The sequence below is a fragment of the Pseudophryne corroboree genome, chromosome 6 (assembly GCF_028390025.1).
Source record: "Pseudophryne corroboree isolate aPseCor3 chromosome 6, aPseCor3.hap2, whole genome shotgun sequence".
In the NCBI taxonomy this organism is placed as follows: domain Eukaryota; kingdom Metazoa; phylum Chordata; class Amphibia; order Anura; family Myobatrachidae; genus Pseudophryne; species Pseudophryne corroboree.
The window spans coordinates 240,758,912-240,783,432 of NC_086449.1; the positions used below are offsets into that span (position 1 = coordinate 240,758,912).

Sequence of the window (24,521 nt, forward strand, 5' to 3'; positions counted from 1 at the left end):
AAGCAAACAGAACCACAGCCATATCAACATGTATCATGTTGCATTCATGGAGATTACATGCTACCTTCTTGATATACAGGACCACTTTCAACTAATTGTGTGCACCCTGACGTCCTCCACCACGATTCTTTCCCCAATGCACCTAAATCTCCAATTTAGGGGGCTATCCTATTCCCCGCGAAAGGGGATGCTTAAAACCAGGTGAAATACAAGTCTTGTAGTCAGCCAGCCACAGAACCTGTGTAATTCATGAGTGTCCCAGGTTAAAGGGATAATATGGTCAGCCTAGTAAATGTAACTGGAAAAAGGCATGACATCAAAATGTTTGCCTTAATACAGTCATTACAGAGTGAACTCATAATATTAAATAAAAAAAGTTTAATGATAAAATTAAAATAAATTGCCTCCAGTCTTGAATTCATACCTTGCCCTTTGTCGGTCTCCTACTGGGTTCCTCAACCGAAGAGCTCTCAATCCCACTGTCTAGGCCGGAAGCTGATGTGATTTCACTCCTCTCCTCTTCTACTGTACACATCCAGTCCTTCACCTTCTGGGACTGAGTAGGTGACAATCCTCCTTCTGCCAGAAGGTCCATAAGAAGCAGATAGCCTGTGTCTGTACAAGTCCTGTAATGTGCACAGTCAGCCATTAGCCGAGACACATGATCTTCGGTAGATCGTCGTGGTACAGGTTTGGCAAGGTCAAATCTATTTAGTATCCGGGTTTCTGATCTGTGTCTCTGTTCTAGAGCACGTTGCAAGGACTTGATCTGATGTTGCAGGTCTTCCACACGGTCTGCATCTTTCTTGCAGTTGACAGTTGCTTTATTCTTAATATTCTGAGCGCGGCTGGCATAGTTCAGAGTGTTTAATGTTTCATCAAAGTCTGATGCAGACGGACTTATGCACGAAATCATAACAGTCTTGGCATTTCCTCCAAGGGAATCCTTCAAGATCCTATAGATAAAGAGAAATTGAATGCACTGTATTCCACATACCGGACTATAGACATGAATGATGAGAAAAAACTCTGGACTATACAGTGACTATGAAAAGTATGCACCCCTTTGGCATTTTCCACATATAATTACATTTAGGGGTATATGCAATTGCGGTCGAATTGCAGCAAATGTTGAAAAACGGGGCATTTTCGAAACAAAAAAAAATTTCGACAATGCAATACAATACTTTTTGACAAAAAAACGTCCGTTTCAGATTCGACTTTTTGAAATTCGACAGTTGTCAAATTCGACATGTCTGCAATGGCAAAAATACGGCTTTTCGACAAAAGTATATTCAATTGAAGAATGTCGATTCGACAACAGTGCTTTTCGACAGTCATTTCGTCAATTTCAGTCCGCCTCATTTTGGTGGCGGAATCTAATAAAAAATTTTAAAAACATGTTTTTTTTTGTGTGTGTTTTTTTGTTGTTGCTAATAGCATATCTATTTATATTAGAAGGGATTATCTACTTGGTTTGTCTATTAGGAGCCACAAGTACTATTTATATATTTTTTAAAAGAATATGGAGAGATCAGAGCATGTTTTTCAGTGGGAATGGGTTAAAAATCAAGAAAAAAAATAATGCGTGGGGTACCCCCTCCTGGTTGTAAAAATACGGGGGAAAAATTGACAGGGGATCCACTGTATTTTACAACCAGCACCAGGCTCTGCATCAGGTCCTGGTGCAAAAAATACGGGGGACAAAAGACGTAGGGGTCCCCCGTATTTTTAACACCAGCACCGGGCTCCACTAGCTGGAGAGATAATGCCACAGCCGGGGGACACTTTTATACCGGTCCCTGCGGCCGTGGCATTATGCGGCCGTGGCATTAAATCCCCAACTAGTCAGCCTTGGCCGGGGTACCCTGGATCTGATTGAGGAAGCCGCCGATGTCGATAGGTGGAGAAACGCGTCTTTTTTTCATCCGTCTTACCTGTGACTATCCTGCCGCACTTCTGCCTCCAGGCAGGGAAAAATTGAATGATCTCCAGATAAGGCTTTGTACAAAGGTATTGGGCACCAGAAGCCGGGAACATAATAAAACGGAACCCAGGAGGGATTGCGGTAAAAATTGGATTCCAACATGGCCATGTTTTAAACGTCTGCTGTGAAACCATATTAACTCTGCTGCTTTGAGATAAGTTATTCTATGCATGCATGTCTAACCAACTAATTAATAACTAACCAATTGCGGTTGTGCACGAAATCAGCGTTGATCCCAAAAGGGAGGAGAAAAAGCTATTGAATACTTTCGTGTTAAATGAACTTTTGAAAGCAAGTATTAATAATACATAACTTGGTCCTGAACAAGTGACTCTTTGGCTACAATTGTGTCAATGAAGTATTAACCCTCATCCTGAGTGGAATAGAGACATTTTAACATCTAACTAGAGCTGGTAGATTTTGTAACACTGAAGTGAAACAGTGTGAGGTAATTGGATAAAGCTGTATGCTGTGTGTATTAAGGAGAAATTAAGTGGTTTCAGAGAGCAGAGTATTACCACTAAATGTGTTGATTGTTTTATCTATTAGTGCCATGATTTTAGTTAAAAAACTTTTTAATTGCATGCAATTAGTCTTAGAGGTAAGAAAGGGATCTTTTATTAGAGCTATTAATAGAGGAAAATATAATAAATAAATAAATACTTTTTTTAATAAGAAATCTGCTAGCGCTGTCTGTATTTTTCTTTTTCTCCAAGTACCAGCTTGCGGGGGAGGCTTGCTGGGACTTGTACTTCTGCTACAAAAAACAATATTCTTTTATTTGACACAAGGCTATCAGCCCCCCATCCGCAGCCCTTGGATAGGGGGGGGGGGGGGACGACAGCCTCGGGCTTCACCCCTGGCCCTTGGGTGGCTGGAGGGGAGGGACCCCTTGATTTAAGGGGTCCCCACTCCTCCAGGGTACCCCGGCCAGGGGTGACTAGTTAGTGATATAATGCCAGGGCCGCAGGGACCGATATAAAAGTGTCCCCCGGCTGTGGCATTATCTCTCTGACTAGTGGAGCCCGGTGCTGGTGTTAAAAATACGGGGGACCCCTACGCTTTTTGTCCCCCGTATTTTTTGCACCAGGACAGGACGCAGAGCCGGATGCTGGTAGTAAAAATACGGGGGATCCCCTGTCAATTTTTTTCCCGTATTTTTACAACCAGGACCGGCTCAAAGAGCCAGAGGCTGGTTATGCTTAGGAGGGGGGACCCCACGCAATTTTTTTCTGGGTTTTTTAAACACTTTTGTGCCGTCCAAAAAGTCGAATCCAGGACGCACACTATCCGTCAATTGGTCCGTTCTTTGACAGCGGGACTGTCGAATCCGTTTTTTATTGAATATGTTGAATTCGGGTCCCGGCGGCAGGGTGTCTGACTGTCGAATTGTGTCGAATTAAAAAATGGTCGAATTCCAGCCGGAATTCGACCGCAATTGCATATACCCCTATGCAATCAAAATGGATTTATTCAGGAATTCCTAGAACTGATTAACTCAAAATACTGTAATAAAACAAAAAACACAGCTTTATCTGACTAATTACATACAATAACTGATGGCATAAGTATTCACTCTTTGCCGGAATACACATATAAACAATCTGAAGCAGTTAGTTTCTTTCAAAGGTCACATTTTTTGACTATAGTCCACCTGTGTAGAATTAAAGTGTTGCAAGCTATTTAAAATGAAACACAACTGTCGGACATGGGCTGCAGAGTTGGTTAATGCATGACCAAAACAACAATCATTATGATCCTATGATGCCATAAATAAATGTGAAAAATAGAAAAAAGGGTTGACTCTTCCCAATTCACTACAGTCTCCTATAAATAAAATTGCACAGACAAAAAATAATAATAATAATAATAAAAATTATTATTATTATTATTAAATGGTTTATGCATATGAACTGTAATGCTGATCCTCATTCTTATGGGACCGAACAGTTGCAAAAAATCTAACAAAACCTCACTTGGGGTTTCAGGAATTGGAGTAAAACTTTGACAATTTACCAGCGTTGGAGGAGAAATGGGAAAGTTAATGGAAACTTGTGTCATAATTGTTAGTGCACTTTTCTAATCTTTACTGAATATAAAACAAACCTAATTTCCTTAATTTGCATTGTTATAGTGTTTATAGGATGTTAGCTCTTCTCAAGTACTAATGTCAACAATGTTATAAAGACTCCATAAGCAGAACAAACAGTGCTCCCTGCTTTTATCTCCAAGTGTAGGTCCTTAGCACGCAATTTTGAATGGGTGCAAGTTTATAAAATTATTCAAACAAGCAGCTCATAAAAACTATACAAGGAGAAAATATGATCAATACAGTGTAAGTCATTATAGACTAATTATACACTGATGGTCCCTCCCTACTATGATCAGTTTTTTGCCTATGTTTATAGAAAAGCTCATTCCTAATGGGCAGTTACCCATAAATATATATTTGGGACATACCATAACAGTAGTGTCACACCTGACTATCATATAGACACACTCAGTGGTTCCCAAACTGGATGCCGTGGTCCCTGGGGTGCCATGGAACACTTGCAGTGATATCCTCGGTTGGTGGTCCAGGACCAAATTAAATTATTTATGGTCAATCTAATAAGCAAAACCAATGCTAGTAGCTGCCAATCAGAACATATGTGGACAAACAGAAACAAATCCTGTCTCTCGCCACATCACTGACCCAAAGAATGGTATATAAACAATTTACTTAATTTAATACTTTATCTGAATTTCTTCCATGGCACCCCAATGCTGTGCTGTGAAAAAATAATTATGATACTCTAGAGCGCTGTGATTCAAAAAAGTTTGGGAACCACAGGACACACTGATATTAGAAGTGGAAATGTGGTATACAGTTTTGTAGCATATCCGTTTGTATATCTGCGCACTGAGAAGTAGTAGGTTCGGGCTAGCTGCTGCACCTAGATGACTAGCCTACGGACAATATAATCTATTTGTGGTGCTGCGCTCGGCCCTAAATGTTGTTTGAATAACTAATGAAAAAACTGGATAACAAATCAGGATATGTGCAATGTATGTAATGCTCCACAACTTGGTAATCTTCAATACTTTACTTATAAAACAATAATAATGATGATAATAATAATAATACAGAAGGTAGTAACACACAGTAATTCTGCAATGAATCTGCAGTGGATTCAGCGTTATCAAATGGTCAAATTAAAGTTCAAAATAGCATAATGCGATCAATGGATACTGTCCTGCAAAACGTAGTGTTCAGCTATGGGTCAGTGCTGTTCACTGCACCCAGGACCTAAACCTAAAGGCTGATGAAGTCCGGATAGCGAGGTGACAAGTGGGAATGAATGAGAACAGATACGAGTGTCCGTCAGACAGCGGCGTCCCGCTCATCTGCGATGCTAAGTGCACTTAGGTGTACCTTGTGGATGGGAATCTTCACAGTATCTGGGGGGCAATGTCCGGGTAAGTACTGGGAGCAGTTCACTCCGGACTTGTCGACCTTCTCTTAGCCCCGATCTCCAGCGGTGCGTCAATGTACAGACGCTCCCCTGTACATCGGTTAGCCACGAGCGTGGGACCTGTCTAGGTGGGGGATGTTAAACAGCGGTGGCTCTTAGAACCGCTCGCTGCAACTCCCGCTGTTAACGGAGATCAGCTCTATTCACCCTGTATCGCCGTCCGTGTCCTCCCTTTACCGGCTTCTTTCCCCCGGCGCTGCCTTGCAAGTCTTTGCTTCCGGATTCCTCAGTCACATGTTCCCAATGCCCTATAATGTCTCTCCTCCATGAACGGACTTCACCAAGTCCTCGTACTTGGTATAGGAGTATGTAAATCTGTGCTCCTTCAACGCGTTTCAGCCCGTTTGGGGCCTTCCTCTGGGAGTGGTTGTAGGTATAACTCCTTTCTGTAAATTCTCCTTATCAAGGGTTGTATCTCAATTCCCCGCCTTCTCTGGATCTCAAACTGTCTCTTTCATTGGTCCATGTAGTTAATTTCTGAATGGTTCATTGAACTGTCAATTAGGAGAGTTAATTCAATCTATTGGTTGAAAAGTCTATCAAGTTGCTGCTTCTGTCGCTTGTGGCCTTAAACTGGAACATGAATGAATACACAGATGGAGTGCGCTGTCAGCGGCAGCCCGTACTGGGAAGGTCAGTTCCCTTGGTAATTTGAGCAAAAAAGAAAGAAATAGGTACTGGCGCCGGCTGGAGTTCAAAAATGTGATGAACGACTCAATAGATTAAATATAAAAAGATACATTTAATAAACATTCATCAAAGAGAGGTTATCCTACCCCTCAAAAGTAAGACATAAGCAATTGCTGAATGATAAAAGTACAATTAGTAGGATCCCACAGGGTTAACCCTTTCAAGTAAAATGTCCACAGTTCCTGGCTAGGACGCTATTCCACATTTGCCCACAAGTTAAATTAGATGTAAGGTAATTTACCAGACTGGATTCCAGATAAGTCCCCTAGGTCTCTCTTGCAATTAGGAACCAAATGGCAGATGGGGATGAGTCCAAGTCATATGGAGAACTTGTGTCGGAATTTTATCCAGTGGAGGCTGATGAGTCCAAAGGTTGCTAGGAGGTGGATGAGGGTGCTGATACTTGTGGTCCTACAAACTTAAGTCCAACGCGTTTCGCTGGTCTGATGGGTGCCAGCTTCCTCAGGAGTATCAGCACCCTCATACTGCAGGGGAAAGGTATGCAGTAGAAAAAGTATGGGGAGGTGGCGGTAGTATCACCACCCGGGGTACAAAAGGCACATGTATACCTGGAGCAATAACATATAGCCAAATTACAAGTACTAATAAGGGTACCAACAAGCACATCAACAAATAATGTAAGCGACTAGTGAGATACCCTCATGTGTACAGTAAGAAGAAAGAAGAAAGATATGTATTTCTCAAGTGCAGAATTAACTCCGTCCCCCTGTTATTGCTGGCTGTGTATGTACCCCCTCCATACTCGCATGACGTCCTTAAAAAGGCATCTGCCTTTATGGCTGCCTCTCCTGACGTAGCCGTAATCTGTATGGGGGACTTCAACAACGTTTTAAATCGCGACTTGGATAGGTTGTCCGGGGCGTCCTCCAACCCACGGCCTGGGCATTCCCCATTTGCAGACACTGTGTCGGAGTTGGGTCTGATCGACCCCTGGAGATTGAAGAATCCTGATTTGAGGCAATACTCATGTTTTTCACGCTCTCACTCTTCTTTCTCTAGGATAGATTTGGCTCTTCTGTCCCGGGAGCTTTTGCCCAAAGTTCAAAATGTTAAATATGAGACTAGGGGTATCTCGGATCACTCCCCAATATCGTTACATATTGACTTAAACTGCCAGCGGGGCCAGGCAGTTTGGAAATTTAATCCCTTCTGGCTGACGCATATGGGCGAGGGATCTGATTTGGAGGCTAGCTGGTTAGAATTCTTCGTTATGCATGATGACACCATGGATGTGTCTCTGCTATGGGACACTTTCAAGGCTTTCTTAAGAGGAACATTGATTAAGCGGGTGGGGAGTCTTAAATCCTCCTTTAAGACACATGAGTCTGAATTGGAGGCCCGGGTGGTTGCTTCAGAGTTGACGTATGTGCGGGATGGCTTGGATGCCTCTAAGTTGATGTGGCTTCATGCGCAGGGTGAATGGAATGATTACCTGTGGGGGAAAACCCAGCACAGACTTCTCTTCTCCTCGCATGTCCAGTATGCTACTGGGGATAGACCAGGTTCTTATTTGGCCAATCTTGCAAGGGGTGATCGTTCCTCTCATACTGTAGTGGAGATTTTAGATTCAGCTGGGTCTATGCTGGACCGCACCCCCCAGATCGTGGCGGAATTTGTCTCATACTATCAGGCACTATATAGTTCTGGGTTGACCTGTTCCCCGCTGGAGCTATGTGACTATTTGGATGGAGTCCACTTGCCCCGTATCTCCAGTGAGGCCAGGGCCCTTCTAGACGCTCCTTTGTCGATGGAGGAGATTGAGACTGTGATCTCTGCCTCCCCCGATGGTAAGGCCCCTGGCCTTGATGGCATCCCGTCAGAGCTGTATAAGAAATATACAAAATTCTTTGCCCCTCAGTTGCTTGAGTTGTTCAATGCAATTTTTGCCCAAAATGTGCTTCCCCCGTCTATGGCGGAGGCTTTGATTATAGTAATTCCCAAGCCAGATAAGGACCCCAGGAAGGTTGAATCCTACCGTCCTATTTTCCTGTTGCCCACGGATATTAAAATCCTGGCCAAGGTTTTAGCTTCCAGACTCGGCCAGGTTATCTCCCAAATTATTCACCCTGACCAAACGGGCTTCATGCCTGGCAAGTCCACTGCTGTGAATTTGAGGCGTCTGTTTGCTCATTTTCAGGTTTCCCGGGAGGAGGACTGCTCTGCAGTTATAGCCTCCTTAGATGCCGCAAAGGCCTTTGACTCGGTGGAGTGGGCCTTCCTCTGGGAGGCTATGAGTAGGTTTGGTGTGGGCCCCAACTTTATCAATTATGTTAAATTGTTATACTTTCAGCCCATGGCCAGAGTTTCGGTGAACGGGTTTGTTTCGGACTCCTTCCCCCTAACCAGGGGAATGAGGCAGGGCTGCCCTTTGTCTCCGACTCTGTTTGCCATTGCTATTGAGCCTGTTTGATTAGGGCTTCTCAGGATTTTGTGGGTATTAGGGTCGGCGCAAGGGAAGACAGGATAGCATTATACGCTGATGACCTGTTGCTCTTTGTGGACGATTCAGTTTCCTTCTTACCTAAACTCCTTGTCTTAATAACTGACTATGGACGTTTCTCCGGGCTCAAAATTAACTGGGACAAATCCACCATTACTCCACTTTGCGGCCCAGTCTCGGAAGCCCCCGTGATTCAAACCCCCCTTAAATGGGTAGATTCTTTCAAATACCTGGGTATATGGGTATCGAATGACCCTTGTACCTATGTTTCCCTTAATATCATGCCACTGATGGGCTATCTACGCTCGAGGGTCAGGGTTTGGGGGTCTCTGCCCCTGACTGTTACCGGCAGGGTTAACTTGGTAAAAATGGTATATTTGCCTAAACTCCTTTATGTCCTCCAGCAGTCCCCTATATATATTAACTTGAAGATATTTCGACAGATTGACAGTTTGCTCTCTTCTTTGATATGGGCCAGCAGGAGAGCGCGGTTGAGACTTGACGTTCTGTCCAGGCCGAAGGTGCTGGGAGGCTAAGCTCTCCCTATCTTTCGATTTTACTATTATGCCGCGCAGTTGGCACATGTATGGGAGTGGGTGAATGACCCGGATGCTCTCACTATACACTCCCAAATGCTTTTCCGGGTCTACCCTGACGGCTCTCCATTACAGATGCTTCTTTGTGGGAACCCTAACTTGTCTAAGATCCCTATAATAAGACAGGCGGTCCTCATATGGAAACAGGTACATGTTATCCTATTGGGCCAGGGTATTGACCCGGATACTCCTCTGGACAACGCCCTCGGCTTCGCTGCGGACTGGGACAGTGTGGGGGAGGTGGGGAGTGACGTCCCTGGGACACTTATATAGCGATGGTGTACTGAGGTCCTTCCTGCAGCTTCAGCGGGATTACAGTATACCCTCTACACATTTCTACCGATACCTGCAGTTGAGACATGCACTTAACGCACAATTTCCCGAAGCTCCTCCGACGATTGCCGACTCCCCGGTCAAGTCTCTCCTGCAGTCCCTGGGAAGCGGACATCTGGTGTCCAACATTTATGCAAGTATGCTTCGATCTCACTATTCTGACCCGTTGTCCCTTCTCAGGAGCAGGTGGGAATCTGACTTGGGCGCCATCTCTGATGAGATATGGGAGGGTGCTTTATGCTCTCCACGATTATCCACTACCACCACTAGATATCAACAAATTCAACTGTTTATAATACACAGAGTATATATGACACCAGTGCGGTTGCGACATATAGGCGGTACCCACTCCTCCAGGTGTCCTAAGTGTGATACTCTGGATGCGGACTTTTGGCACATTATTTGGCTGTGTCCTAAGGTAGCCGTATTCTGGTCGGGTGTTACTGACGCCCTGGTGTCAACAGGTATTCCCTCGTCTATATGCTCCCCGACGACATGTGTGCTATCTGCTGTGGAGGAGGATGCCCTGGACCCCCCTGCCAGACGTTATGTAATTAATCTGTGTGGCCTGGCCAAGGTGTGCATCGCTAGGCTTTGGCTAGCCAGGGATGCGCCCACATTACGGTCCTGGGTCTCACTTGTTAATGATACAGTCTCTCACGAGAAATATGTATACTTAGCTAGAAAAGCGGAGAATAAATATCAGGACCTGTGGGGTCGCTGGCTTGAGTCCCCGCTCTCTAGGACCCGGAACATCTAGACATACAACGGGGGTTGGAGTGGGTGGGTACCCTAGCTTTATATCGGGTGTACTGCCTCTTGTTGTTTGCGTTGTCCCCTGGCGCCCGCGGTCAGCCACCCCCGTTCCAGTGTCATTGCTGTAGCTCTGCGATCAGCTCAATATTTAAGAAGTGTGGCCGTAGAGGACTATGCACGGCACATTGTTATACAAGTTATATGCTACCATGTGATAGTGATTCTAACCTGTAATTTACGATTCGAAGGTTAGGCCTGCACTGGTTTACTATGATAAGTGTGTTAATTGGTCCCTACTGGACATGGGAATCTGCGTATTCCCTGGGTGGGGTTCTGATGTGAGTTGCGCTGTTTTTTTCTTTGTGTTTTTGTTTAAGTAAAAACTGAAAATCAATAAAAAGAATTGAATTAAAAAAAAGAAGAAAGAAGAAGAAAAAGAAAGATAAAAGAGATAGAATCAGAGGAAAATGCAGGTATAGTAATATAAACAGCAAATGAAGGAACCAAAAGCATACACATATATATAACATATAAACTCACGTATCCGGTATGCATTATAAGGGGGACGGAGTCCCCAACCAAACATGAAGATCAACCAGGAACTACATTAATTGGAACATTGAATACTCAGTCAGGTCGCAGACCACTCACGGGTAAGTGGCAGGCGAGGTTTCAATGTAGAAGGCACTTTGACCGAAACATCCCAGTCATTAAGCAGCTTAACCCCAGCGTCCAGAGTGGCAACTACGTAGGAGGAATTCTCATGGGAAATCACCAATTTCACTGGGAAGCCCCATCTGTATCTAATGTTGTGAGAACGTAGTGCCTCCGTGATAGGAGCCACAGCTCTACGTTTAGAGATAGTCAGTGCCGAGAAGTCAGGAAATATTTGTATGCCTCCAAGCGTATCCGAATCAGACGGAGATCTGGCAGCTTGCATTATCCGTTCCTTGGTCGTGAAGAAATGAACACGGAGGAGGGTATCCCGAGTGTAGGAGGTGGAAACCGACCGTGGTTTCGGAAGCCGGTGAATGCGATCGATGAGAAGGTCTCTGTCGTCCGCCCCAGGTAGCAGTTTGCGGAAGAGGGACATAGCATAGTCCAGAAGTTCCGAATTGGCCACAGAGTCTGGGATACCTCGCATTTTAATATTATTTCTCCGCGACCTGTCCTCTATATCCGCCAGTTTGTCTTTATACGTCTCCATCTCAGCTTGTTGTCGGTCATGGGCCAAAATAAGGTCATTATGAGAGGACACCAGTTTCTCCATTTTACGTTCAAGGTGGTCTGTGCGATCACCTAAAGCAGTTAGCTCCACTTTAACTTCCCGGATAGCCAGAGAGAGGTCTTGAGTGAGCTCAGATTTAAAAGCCGCAAGGACTTGACACAGAGTCTTGACAGTGAGAGGATCCGTAGAATTAGAGTCCACCCCAAGGACCGATAAGGAATGGGCAGAACTCTCCTTAGGATGGTCAGGTTGGCTCGATGGGATGGAGCTCCCGGCAGGAGACGAGGAGATACGAGCCCCTTTTTGATTAGAGAAAGCCACTGGGGGAGGGAGTGCGTCCTTAATTTTTTAGGTGGCATCGTTAGAGGGCTGCAGTAGAAGGAGTAGACGAGTGAAACTGGAAGGCCAATGCGTCACAGGCCCTGGAGGCAGAGTAGTATGCTGGTTCCAAACAGAAGCTACTATGTATGCATGAGAACCCCGGGTGGACGCGTAGAGAGGACAGAGCACATCACATCCCTATTCAAACATTATTACATGCAGAGAGATCTTTGCAGGGTCGGGGAGAAACGACAAATATGAGAGAGGCACAACAAATCCCAGCAAGGGGGTACTCACAGATCCAGTACAGGGGATTCCAGCAGGAATCGGCAGCACTACCACATAATGGAATATACACCCCAAGGGAGTTGTAGAAGAAAAAGCTGGAGGAGAGCCCCAGGCAGATATCACTGGTCCTGGTTTAGCTCAGGGTTCAGTTTCAGCCTCAGAAGGAGACAGAGCTGCAGAGATGCACAGACTGAAGAATCCAAAATGGGCGCTGGCTGTGAATGGCTCCTTCCCAGCTGGAGACAGAGGTGGATCCCAGGCACACAGGAGTAAAAGCACAAGGGCCCACGGGTCCTCGGCCTCTGGGAGCCCCCAGAGACCCCCCAGGAACCTGCAGGGAGAGGTAGGAGCCGTCCGGCGGAGCCACGTCCCGTTTTCCCGGCTTCAGGGCAGAAGGTAGGCCGCAATCTGCAGGAGCCTCCAGGAGTGCTCCTCGATTCCGCGGACCTCACCAACTGGCCAGCGCACAGCAGCAGGAGTGGGGGAGAGGGCACCAGGCTGAAAGGAGCAGAGATGGATGTGCAGGGAGGGAGAGAAGTGCCAGAAATCCTGGAGCTCTGCTGAAACACTTCCACTCACAGCAGCAGCTAGGCCACACCCCCATTCCCCCGTATTTTAACAACCAGCACTGGGCTCTGTGCTTGGTACTGGTGCAAAAAATACAGGGGACAACAGACGTAGGGGTCCCCCATATTTTTAACACCAGAACCGGGCTCCACTAGCCAGAGAGATAATGCCACAGCCGGGAGTCACTTTTATACCGGTCCCTGCGGCCGTGGCATTAAGGCGCAGAGCCCGGTGCTGGTTGCTAAAATATGGGGGAACCTCTGTCATTTCCCCCCCAGTATTTTTACAACCAGGACCGGCTTAAAGAGCCTGAGGCTGGTTATGCTTAGGAAGGGGGACCCCACGCAATTTTTTTCAGGATTTTTAACCATTTCACACCCCTTCCAACTGAAAAACATGCACTGATCTCTCCATATTATTGTAGTCAGTAAAAAAAAATATATATATTCTTTTAAAAAAATCTATTAAATAATACTTGTGGCTCATAAATAGACAAACCAAGTAGATAATCCCTTCAAATATAAATAGATATGCTATTAGCAATCAAAAAAGCACCAAAAAAAACATGTTTTTTAATTTTTTTATTAGATCACGACAGAAAAATGAGGCGGAATGAAATTGACGAAATGACTGTTGAAAATCACTGTTGTCGAATCGACATTCTTCAATTGAATATACTTTTGCCGAAAAGCCACATTTTTAACATTGCAGACATGTCGAATTGAAAAAATGTCGAATTGAAAAAAGTCGAAAATGAAACGGCAGGTTTTTTGTCGAAAAGTACTGTATTGAATTGTCAAATCCAATTAGACAGGTTTTTTGTGTCGAAAATGACCCGTTTTTCGACAATTGCGGCAATTCGACCGCAATTGAATATACTCCTATGTCTCAACCGTATAATACATACACTTGCTACTATTTCCAAGAACAAAGAACAACAATTATGTTCCAGTTTAAGGCCACAAGCGACAGAAGCAGCAACTTGATAGACTTTTCAACCAATAGATTGAATTAACTCTCCTAATTGACAGTTCAATGAACCATTCAGAAATCAACTACATGGACCAATGAAAGAGACAGTTTGAGATCCAGAGAAGGCGGGGAATTGAGATACAACCCTTGATAAGGAGAATTTACAGAAAGCAGTTATACCTACAACCACTCCCAGAGGAAGGCCCCAAACGGGCTGAAACGCGTTGAAGGAGCACAGAATCACATACTCCTATACCAAGTACGAGAACTTGGTGAAGTCCGTTCATGGAGGAGAGACATTATAGGGCATTGGGAACATGTGACTGAGGAATCCGGAAGCAAAGACTTGCAAGGCAGCGCCGGGGGAAAGAAGCTGGTAAAGGGAGGACACGGACGGCGATACAGGGTGAGTAGAGCTGATCTCCGTTAACGGCGGGAGTTGCAGCGAGCGGTTCTTAGAGCCGCCGCTGTTTAACATCCCCCACCTAGACAGGTCCCACTCTCGCGGCTGACCTATGTCCAGGGGAGCGTCTGTATGCTGACGCACCGCTGGAGATTGGGGCTGAGAGAAGGTCGACAAAACTGCTCCCGGTACTTACCCGGACATTGCCCCCCAGATACTGTGAAGATTCCCATCCACAAGGTACACCTAAGTGCACTTAGCAACGCAGATTAGCGGGACGCCGCTGTCTGACGGACACTCGTATCTGTTCTCATTCATTCCCACTTGTCACCTCGCTATCCGGACTTCATCAGCCTTTAGGTTTAGGTCCTGGGTGCAGTGAACAGCACTGACCCAGAGCTGAACACTACGTTTTGCAGGACAGTATCCATTGATCGCATTATGCTATTTTGAACTTTAATTTGACCGTTTGATAACGCTGAATCCACTGCAGATTCATTGCAGAATTACTGTGTGTTACTACCTTCTGTATTATTATTATTATCAACATTATTATTGTTTTATAAGTAAAGTATTAAAGATTACCAAGTTGTGGAGCATTACATACATTACACATATCCTGATTTGTTATCCAGTTTTTTCATTAGTTATTCAAACAACATTTGGGGCCGAGCGCAGCACCACAAATAGATTATAGTTTTGTAGCATACACTTACTGCAGCATGCGACACATCTAGTTGCTGGACATATACTTTAATGAAAAGAAAAATGATAATAAATAATGGGCAATTCCCCAAACAGATCCGCCAAACAGCAGCCAATGATGATCGGCAATACATCAGGGTACCTGGGAAATTCTGCATGTTAAAAATACCTGATTCGCCAGTCTCGATAATTTTTTGGTCGGAAACGGAAAATTAGGGAAATTTCAACAAGTTGGATCCCGTGATTCCCCAACCCCAGCAGAACGGGAAACTGGGGCAATCCATCTCAGATTTACGGGCCCCACTGATAAAAGATAATGTTGGATTATAAAGCATTAAGGATTTCATTGAATTTTGCGGAATCTTGTTAGCATACCAGCGTTCGGGTTGCCAGCAGTCGGAATACCATCGCCAGTATCCTAACAATGGTCAGAAGACAGACGCTAGGATCCAGACATCTATCACAATGCCTGCACCAGGATCCCTACAGATGGCATCCCAATCGTAAGTATGCCTGGGAGGGTTAGGTCTAGGCACTAGGGGAGGGTTAAGGTTCGGCTGGAGGGAGAGTTAACCTTAGACACTAAAAAGGCAGGCTTAGGGATAGGCACTGAGGATGGGGGGGTTAGGGTTAGGCCATATGTGGGAATAGTTAGGATGGGGGATTGGGATAGACTGCGGTAGGAAGAGTTAAGGTTAGGGGGACAGAGGGCAGGGGATTGGGTTAGACTGCGGTAGGAGGAGTTAAGGTTAGGGGGACAGAGAGGGAGGACTGGAAGACTTACCTAGCAGGTGTCTGGATTGCATGTGTCGGGATGTCGCTGTCTGTCTTCTGACCGCCGGCAGCACAAACACCAGGATCCCAATACCATACCAATTTTGCATACACACTAATTAGACTGAAAAATACAATTTCACCAAAACCTGTGCACATACCTGGTGATCTTAGAATCTCTGTATGGTATATGGCTGCTTTTCCGCTTTGGGTCGCCTAAGGCACTAATGACATTACCCAAGGCTAGTAGTCCAGTGTTGATCTGAATGCTTTCCTTCAGCCTCTCCCCAGTGTTGCCCGTTTTCAGTATTCGCTCTGAACCAGCTAGGTCTACAAAGTGGAACTTAGAAGACAGAAGCTGCCCAATAGCAAGGCCTGGACATTCTTCCCCATTGGTTAGTCTGGTGACTCTGCCAACCCCTCTCCTCTGTTCCATGGTGACCGTGAAGATTGTATGTGAGCGGCTAGAATGGGAATTTACTTGCGTGGCACCTGTATGCTTAGCAGTATTGCCCATTTCTAGTAAACTAAGCACCTCATCAAGTCCTTCCACTTCAGTCTCCTTTACACCACAAAGCACTGAGGAAAATGAAATAAAAGCAAGGCACATTTTAGGAGTTTCACAAACAGATACAATGTAAACAGAAATAGTGACAAACAGGTTAAGAAAAGAACTGGGGCTACACTCAGTCATGCTGTAGCAGTATCATTTCTGCACCACAAAACCTGCACTCTTCAACAATGGTAATGTGATTATATTTAAGACTTTCTGTACTTTTGAACAATGTATTTTCAAGTAACAATGGCAAAAACTAGAGCAAATAGGCATAATTCTTTGCCGGAATCAAGAAGTTTGTTGATGGTTCTACAGTTTCAATCACACTGTCCCTGGGAAGAATAATATGATGTTTACAATAGTGTCTCAGGTAACTGTTTCTACTAGCAACTATTCTGCATTAGATGCGGTCTGTGCTTTTAGGCACTATTGTCCCAAATAACACATTTCTCCATAAAGACTGGGATCTTTAAGACTAGTTACACATTAAAACGAGCTGTAGCTGGCGGATGTGACGGGCGTCAGGATCCTGCATCGGCAATCGTGTACACACTTGTATGACGCAGGGGATGATGGCACAATCTAACATACCATGCTGCATTCAACAGCACAGCATCGTTAGCGTTAACTTCTGATTGACTCTGCGGCAGGGCCGACCAGAAGACCGCTGGAGCGCACAAATCGGATATACACACTTCAAGATGTAAACGATTTGTTGGTTCGATTTGCCTGGAAAAACGAGATTTATGGAAAGAACTTAAGTTGTTAAATCTCTTTCTGCGAGGTACACTGGGCTCCACAGGGAATGACATTGGGGGTGTAGAGTAGGATCTTGATCCGAGGCACCAACAGGCTCAAAGCTTTGATTGTTCCCAGAATGCATAGCGCCGCCTCCTCTATAAACCCACCTCCGTGCACAGGAGCTCAGTTTTCGGTAACCAGTCCAATGCAGTAGCAGGCAAAAGAGACGACAACCGTTAGTAGCCACATACACCACATTCTCACGACAGGAGAAAGTGTCAGCGGCTAATGCCTTACCAACCCAAAGAAGCTAAGTGCGTCAGGGTGGGCGCCCTGTGGAGCCCAGTGTACCTCGCAGAAAGATTTAACAACGGTAAGTTCTTACCATAAATCTCGTTGTCTGCTGCGGGGTACACTGGGCTCCACAGGGAATGACATTGGGGATATCCTAAAGCAGTTCTTTATGGGAGGGGACGCACTGTAGCGGGCACAAGAACCGGCGTCCAAAGGAAGCATCCTGGGAGGCGGAAGTATCGAAGGCATAGAACCTTATGAATGTGTTCACTGAGGACCACGTAGCCGCCTTGCACAATTGTTCAAGGGTCGCACCACGGCGGGCCGCCCAAGAATGTCCAACAGACCGAGTAGAATGGGCTTTGATGGTAGCAGGAGCTGGAAGGCCAGCCTGTACATAAGAATGTGCAAGCACCACTCTAATCCATCTGGCCAAGGTCTGCTTGTTAGCAGGCCAGCCACGTTTGTGAAAACCAAACAGTACAAAGAGAGAATCAGACTTCCTAACGGAGGCTGTCCTCTCCACATAGATAAGGAGAGCCCGTACCACATCCAAAGACTGCTCTTTGTTGGATAAATCCAGAGAGACAAAAGCCGGAACCACAATCTCCTGGTTAAGGTGGAAAGAAGACACCACCTTAGGTAAATACCCGGGACGTGTTCTAAGAACCGCCTGATCACAGTGAAAAATCAGATATGGTGACCTACAAGACAAGGCACCCAAATCCGACACCCGTCTAGCAGAGGTAATAGCCAGCAGAAACAATACCTTAAGAGAAAGCCACTTAGAGTCTGCAGATTTCTTCCAGTTGATGTGCCACCCATGGGCTTGCAGAAACTGGATAGTCAGATTTAGATGGCACAGGAGAATTTCTGGGGAATTTGGCAGGATCAACAAGTCGTCCAGGTATGGTAGGATCCTGACCCCTTGACGGCGGAGCACAAACATCATTACCTTGGTGAAGACTCGCTGAGCCGTGGTCAAACCAAAAGGTAACGCGCAAAATTGGTTATGGAGGTTACCAACCACAAACCACAGGTACTGCTGATGCGACACTGCAATCGGAATATGCAGGTAAGCATCCTGTATGTCCAGGGAGACCATATAATCCCCAGGTTCCAAGGCCAGAACAATAGAGCGAAGCGTTCCCATACGAAACTTGGAGACCCTCACAAATCTGTTCAAGGACTTGAGGTTGAGAATGGGCCGGGAGGACCCATTCGGTTTCGGGACTAGGAACAACTGTGAATAGTACTCCTTGCCTCTCTGAGCCAGAGGCACCTGTACTACCACTCCTGTGTCCAGGAAGGACTGTACCACCGAATGAAGAGTTTTTGCCTTCACCTGATCCGAAGTGACGTCTGTCAGGCAAAATCGATGAGGGGGGCGATTCTTGAAGGATACGGCGTAACCTCTAGTGACGACTTTCCGTACCCAGGCATCGGAAGTGGTCTTCAACCATTCCTGAGTATACCCTAGAAGTTGGCCCCCCACCCTGGGATCCCCCAGAAGGAGGCCCGCCCTGTCATGCGAAAGGCTTGTCAGTTTTGGAAGCAGGCTGACGGGCAGCCCAGGCACTTTTAGGTTTGGGCTTATTGGTTTTGGAAGTGCGAACCTTTTTCGGGTAGGCGTGACCCTTTTCTTTCCCTGAAGGACGAAAGGAGCGAAAAGTCAGCCACTATCTTGTTGAGGTCTTCTCCGAAAAGAATGTCTCCCTTAAAAGGGAGTACCTCCAGGGTTTTCTTAGAGTCCAGATCCACAGACCAGGACCGCAACCAGAGAATCTGGCGAGCCAAAATGGACGTAGTAGAATAATTGGCCGCCAGAATACCGGCATCAGAAGCCGCCTCCTTAATGTAATGAGACGCTGTGACAATACATTACAAGCATGATCAGAAGCGTGGGACGGTAACTCCGTCTCCAGCTCCTGAGCCCACGCTTCCACAGCTTCTGCAGACCATGTCGCTGTAATGGTGGGCCTATGCGCAGCACCAGTTAGGGTGTAAATTGCCTTTAAACAACCCTCCACGCGCTTATCCGTCGGCTCTCTCAGGGACGTGACGGTGGTTACGGGCAGAGCTGAGGATACCACCAGCCGCGCCACCTGCGAATCCACTGGCAGGGGTGTTTCCCAATTTTTACTTAGCTTCGCAGCAAGGGGGTAGCTAGCCAGCATCTTCTTGTGAGGCGTGAATTTCTTTCCTGTATTTTCCCAGGACTCCTGACGTATGTCAACTAATGGTCAGAGTGAGGTAAAACTTGTATAACCACTTTCTGACGTTTAAACCTGTCCGGTTTTTTAGAGGCAGCATCAGGCTCCGGGTCATCATCAACTTGAAGAATGAGCCTGATAGCCTCCAATAAGTCAGGAACATCCACCTGTGAAACAGCTTCCCCATCAGAAGCATCGGGATCAGAATCTGAGGGGTCAGTATAAACGCCATCCTCATCAGACGAGGTGTCTGGGACGTTGGTGGATTGCGAGGAAGTAATTGCTCGCTTAGAGGACCCCTTGGTCTTAGGCGGGCAAGTAGTCAGTGATTGGTTCAATTGCTGTAACTGAGCAGACAGTTGATCTGCCCACGGCGGATTAACTGTGGGGACCATAAGCGGTTGTACCGGCACAGGAGGTCCCATAGGGAGCGTTAGTCTAGTTACTAGCGTATTCAATAGCGTGGAGAAGGTAGCCCAAGGTGGGTCATTTTGAACCCCCATTGCTACAGTCCCACTGGGGGGTAAGGAACCCCCAGAACCTGAACCCTCAGCTGCTATGTTATCCTCAAATGTGTCTACAGCGTCAACACCACGCGATGTGGGATTAACCCCAGCACCGTTGTTCTTTGTAGCGGACATAATCAAAAGCTCAATGCAAGGCAACACAGTACAATATCAGCAGCACAGTACCTGACAAGAACCCCCTGTGCAGTGTATTTCAGCACAAACTGGGAATTCTAGAGGTATATGGTGACTACAGATCACAAAGAAAAATACACACTGAGTATATCCTGTAAACTACCTATATTAATGATAAACCTGACGGGTTATAGCATATAGGGATAGCTATCTGAGTGAGATACACGAAATGGAGGTCACACAGTAGCTATATGCACACACACACACACAGAGTCACAGTTTGTAAAATGCAGAAATGATGACATGCAATAAAACTGCACTGGACTAGCAATACAATACCAGTACTAAGTATAGCTATACACTTAATAGATATAACAATGCACAGTAAAGACTGGATGTATATCACAGGGTACTTGTACTAAATAATCCTGACTAAATGCACTTTTTCTTAACTAACACTGTCAGCAGACATGTAGAATACTTAAGTGTCCTGTAAAATGCACAGCGCTGACACGCAGGCGGCTTTACAGAGGAGGATTTGCCCAAACAGTCCCAGGATCAGCTCTGCTTGCTATAATGGCGCCCAAATGCTGACAGGGAGTGAGGAAGAGAGAGATATGCAACTCCGGGGTGGAAACATTTACTCTAAATGGCACCCTGGGGCTGGGGAGGAGCTACAGGTCAAAGCCTTATCCCCCTGCTGGACTTCCCCACCGGGTACTGGGGGCTTAAATAAAACGGTTTTATAAGAGAAAACCGACCTGTGCCCAAGCCCTGGTGGTCTAGTGGGGTCCCTGTACTGCCACAGTGTCCACACCAGCGCGCGCGGCCCTCCTCCCACCGGCCGCGCAAGATCGTGATTTACAGCAGGTCCCGCCAAGGGGACTCACTTACCTCTTCCCTGAGTGCGGCCACGCAATCCAGTAGACAGCGGTCGTCTGTGTGACTAATTGGAAGGAAACCGGAGCCTCCGCTGTAGGTACCCGGCAACCAGGGCGCGGGAGTGTACAGTGCCGCTGGGGGAGGTGATGGAGCTGCAGCAGGAGATGTCTGACTGACATCTAACACAGTCAGTGTCTCTGCTGCGGCCCTTGAAGTCTTCAATTTTCTTTAAAAGCTTCTTCTTAGGGCTGCAGGAGCAGCCCTCCTGTTATGTGCCTGCTTACTGCATGGCACCAACTACAAAACTGAGCTCCTGTGCACATAGGCGGGGTTATAGAGGAGGCGGCGCTGTGCATTCTGGGAACAGTCAAAGCTTTGAGCCTGTTGGTGCCTCGGATCAAGATCCTACTCTAAACCCCCAATGTCATTCCCTATGGAGCCCAGGGTACCCCGCAGCAGAAAGACATATTCGGCCAATATCGCTCTAGTGTGTTCACAACCTAAGACTAGAGCTAGAAAAAAGTGGTGCAATGAAATCATACTAGCTGAAAAATTTAATAAAATTATTGGATTAGGTTGTCTGTAATCTATTGTTATGTTGTGAATTGAGCATTTTGCAACTCTATTGTAAGAAAATGGTGCAGCTTTGTCAAGAAATGGTGGTAACAGAGGGTAGTGAAAGGTTGTGAGATCACACAGTTTAAAAGGAGATGAAACTGCTACAAAATAGGAGCTAGTGGAACTTGGATTAGAGATCTGGACAAACAGTACTATAGTGAAGAATGTGGAGCAGATGTGGATGAGCCAGAGGGGCATATCAGGTTCTCCGCAGAATTTAGTATGGATTGCAGTTGGGAGAGATGATGGGAAGGCCAGAGAGGGGGATTCTGCAGTAGTCAGGAAGGGCGACAATTAGAGAATGGAGAAGGTTTTTATTAACATCCAGAGTGATAAAGGGGAATATTCTGGCAATGTTTATTACATTGATGTATGGAGTGACGCTGAAGGTGAAGACAAGGATGAAATCAAAGCAATAGGCAGGGGGGACGTTTGGGAGCCCAACACTAGGAAAATTTAAAATTACAAATGTGTACTCTTACATCTTTGCTCTGCCTCTGATGAAGGACTAAGGTCCGAAAAGCTTCAGGCGTGGTGACTGACGTTTTTTTGGGGGACTACTGCTGGACCATTACAGCTTCCTGTTACCAGTGGATTCGAGATTCCGGAACTCCGATCTGCTTCCTTGCTAACGAACTGGGAGGGTAACAGTGTTGATGCCTGGTCGTATGTCCTTAACCCACAAAAGTGGTTATATGCCTATTTCTTTGCTCTGTTTGTGAGTTTTTTTGTATTAAAATCACCTTTTATCCAAATTACCTGGCTGTACTTGCACCATGTCTATTTGTTTTTGGATTATTTAAAGGTGAATCCCTTCCTCTATAAGAGGTGAATACATCCACCAGTGGATTGCTACGCATAGCATATTTCGTGACCGAACAAATTGAATACCATTGTTGATGTAAGCTGACTCTGTGTGTGATCATTGTTATCAGCGCTATTGTTATACCAAAGTGTACTGTATTTCTAATTGTTTTGAGAGTGGTGAGGAGTCTCATTTTAGGTATACCAAAGCTGCAGGTGAATATTGGCGCGGTGTGCAAATTAAATCCTTGTATTGATCTTTGCTCTGTGCGCTGTAAGTCGCATTACACATAACGGCTATGTGCAGTGTGACTCTGTAGCACCAAGCGTCTTTTTTAAGAAAATGCGTCTTAGACACATTGTAATGCAACAGGACACACAAGCTTATGCTGATTAAAAGGATATGCAGCATGCCTATATTCTGTGTGCGACTGCAACTGTTTTTGCATACAAAATGCTATGCTTCAATGTTTTCCTGGAAAACACTAACCTCGCATTTTGGATGCAGATACAGCCGCGGGAACCCCCCCCCAAAAAAAAGACGCACATCACTACCGAGTCCAGCCATGTCGTGGAACGACTTGAAGGGCTGTTTAGCGTGACTGCAGCAAGGATGCAACAGGACACATCTATAGAAAGCTGTAGTAGATGAGTGTATGTTCCAGAAGTGGAAACAGTTTAAGGAGAGAGAAAGAAGAGAGCACAAAGACAAGCAGTTGTACACAAACACCTCCAGTAGTTACAAAGGAAAGGGGAAGAAAGAAATAGAACAGAGGAAATGAGGAAGGGTCCAGAGATAGTCTCTTAAACATAGGAAAGATGAGCGCATGTTTGGATACAGAAGGGAATGCAGCAGTGGAGGGGGACAGGTTGAAGAGGAAAGCTAGGTGCAGGAAAGAGTTGGAGGATGTGCGGCTATGATGAAGAGGTAAGTGCAATGACCTCATCCACCGTATGGAGGAAGAAGGAACTTGGTAGGCTAATGTAGAAATATGTGGTGTATCTGACAATATGGGATTTCCTGACAGAAAGCTAATACTGACTTTGAGGTAGGTGGTGAAGTTGTGAGCAGTGAAAGAAGGAGAACGTGACACTGGAAACCAAAAGGTTTGCTGTGTGATAAGAGAGGAGAGAATGCTGTACAATAGGAAAGGAAATCAGCATTGGAGTGTGAGAATGTCAGGGGCAGTAGCTGGTCTGTTTGGAAAGTCAGGGGCCGTCAGTGCCTGGAGCAGCTGTCTGGGGCTGCAGCCAGTGTAGTGTTATGCACAACTATGTGATTGGTGTGTTCAACAGGTGAACTGAATGGCTATATACGTCCAATTTTGCACCTCCCAGTTTGTGACCAAATTGGGAACAAATGAATACTGGAACCTAATGGCAGGATGTGACCAGCTTTACAATTAGTGATTACATGTTTTACAGAAGTCTCAAATTAAGATTCCACAAAAAAACGTAAATGCCATCAATATATTTTACCAATATTCCCTTTGTCATCCTCCCTGATAAGAATGTCTTTACTAGAGGTCTGCACTTCCAGAAGATCCCTGAACTCCTCCTTATACACCTCCAGGTATGATACACGGATAGTGTAGTCAATCAGATCATTCTCATCAACCAGTTTGAAGATTTCAGCCATTGCACGTGGAATGATACCCTGGTCATCGTCTGAGATGGAAGCTGAAATACAGAAAGTGAAATGTGATCAATTTTTTTAAGGTTAAAATTAAGATCATTCAGTGGTTATTAGTAATTGCTGAAAAATGAGATTCATATTTTAAACCCAGTTTTGCTTTACATAAAGCTTAAGGTTCCACCTACTGTGATATCATAAGTCAGCTTCCTAATGGGCACTGAAACCTCACCTGTTCATTAAAGCATACCCTTCCACATAACCTAGCCTCGAGGCTGCTCTCCCAGCCACCTGCCTCATGCCTTGGCCATCTCTGCCCTGCTTACTTCCTGCCATTAGGCCGCCTTACACTCGTGTCTTATGTCACCTGTCTGTCTCTCCCCTCCCAAAGGATTGTAAGCTCTTTGGAGCAGGGCCTTCTTCCCTCCTGTTCTCACAGCCCTCTTCTCTCACACTTTAATTACAGGTCTTTGTCCTACTCAGCGACTGCCTATACCTGCATCTCCTCTTACTCATTACATTTTACCTCTACCAACAGTTGTC

The 24,521-nt window shown here is 45.6% G+C and overlaps 1 protein-coding gene across 1 annotated transcript in view; it reads right to left on the reverse strand.

The window, feature by feature from the left end:
• Positions 1 to 24,521, reverse strand: part of KIF7 (kinesin family member 7) — a 216,779-nt gene that overhangs the window by 165,978 nt on the left and 26,280 nt on the right. The window contains exons 3-5 of the mRNA XM_063925793.1: positions 23,825 to 24,025; positions 15,758 to 16,175; positions 425 to 956 (exon numbers count right to left, since the gene is read on the reverse strand). Of these exons, the coding sequence (XP_063781863.1) occupies positions 425 to 956; positions 15,758 to 16,175; positions 23,825 to 24,025 (1,151 nt within the window). The remainder of the gene's footprint in view (positions 1 to 424; positions 957 to 15,757; positions 16,176 to 23,824; positions 24,026 to 24,521) is intronic.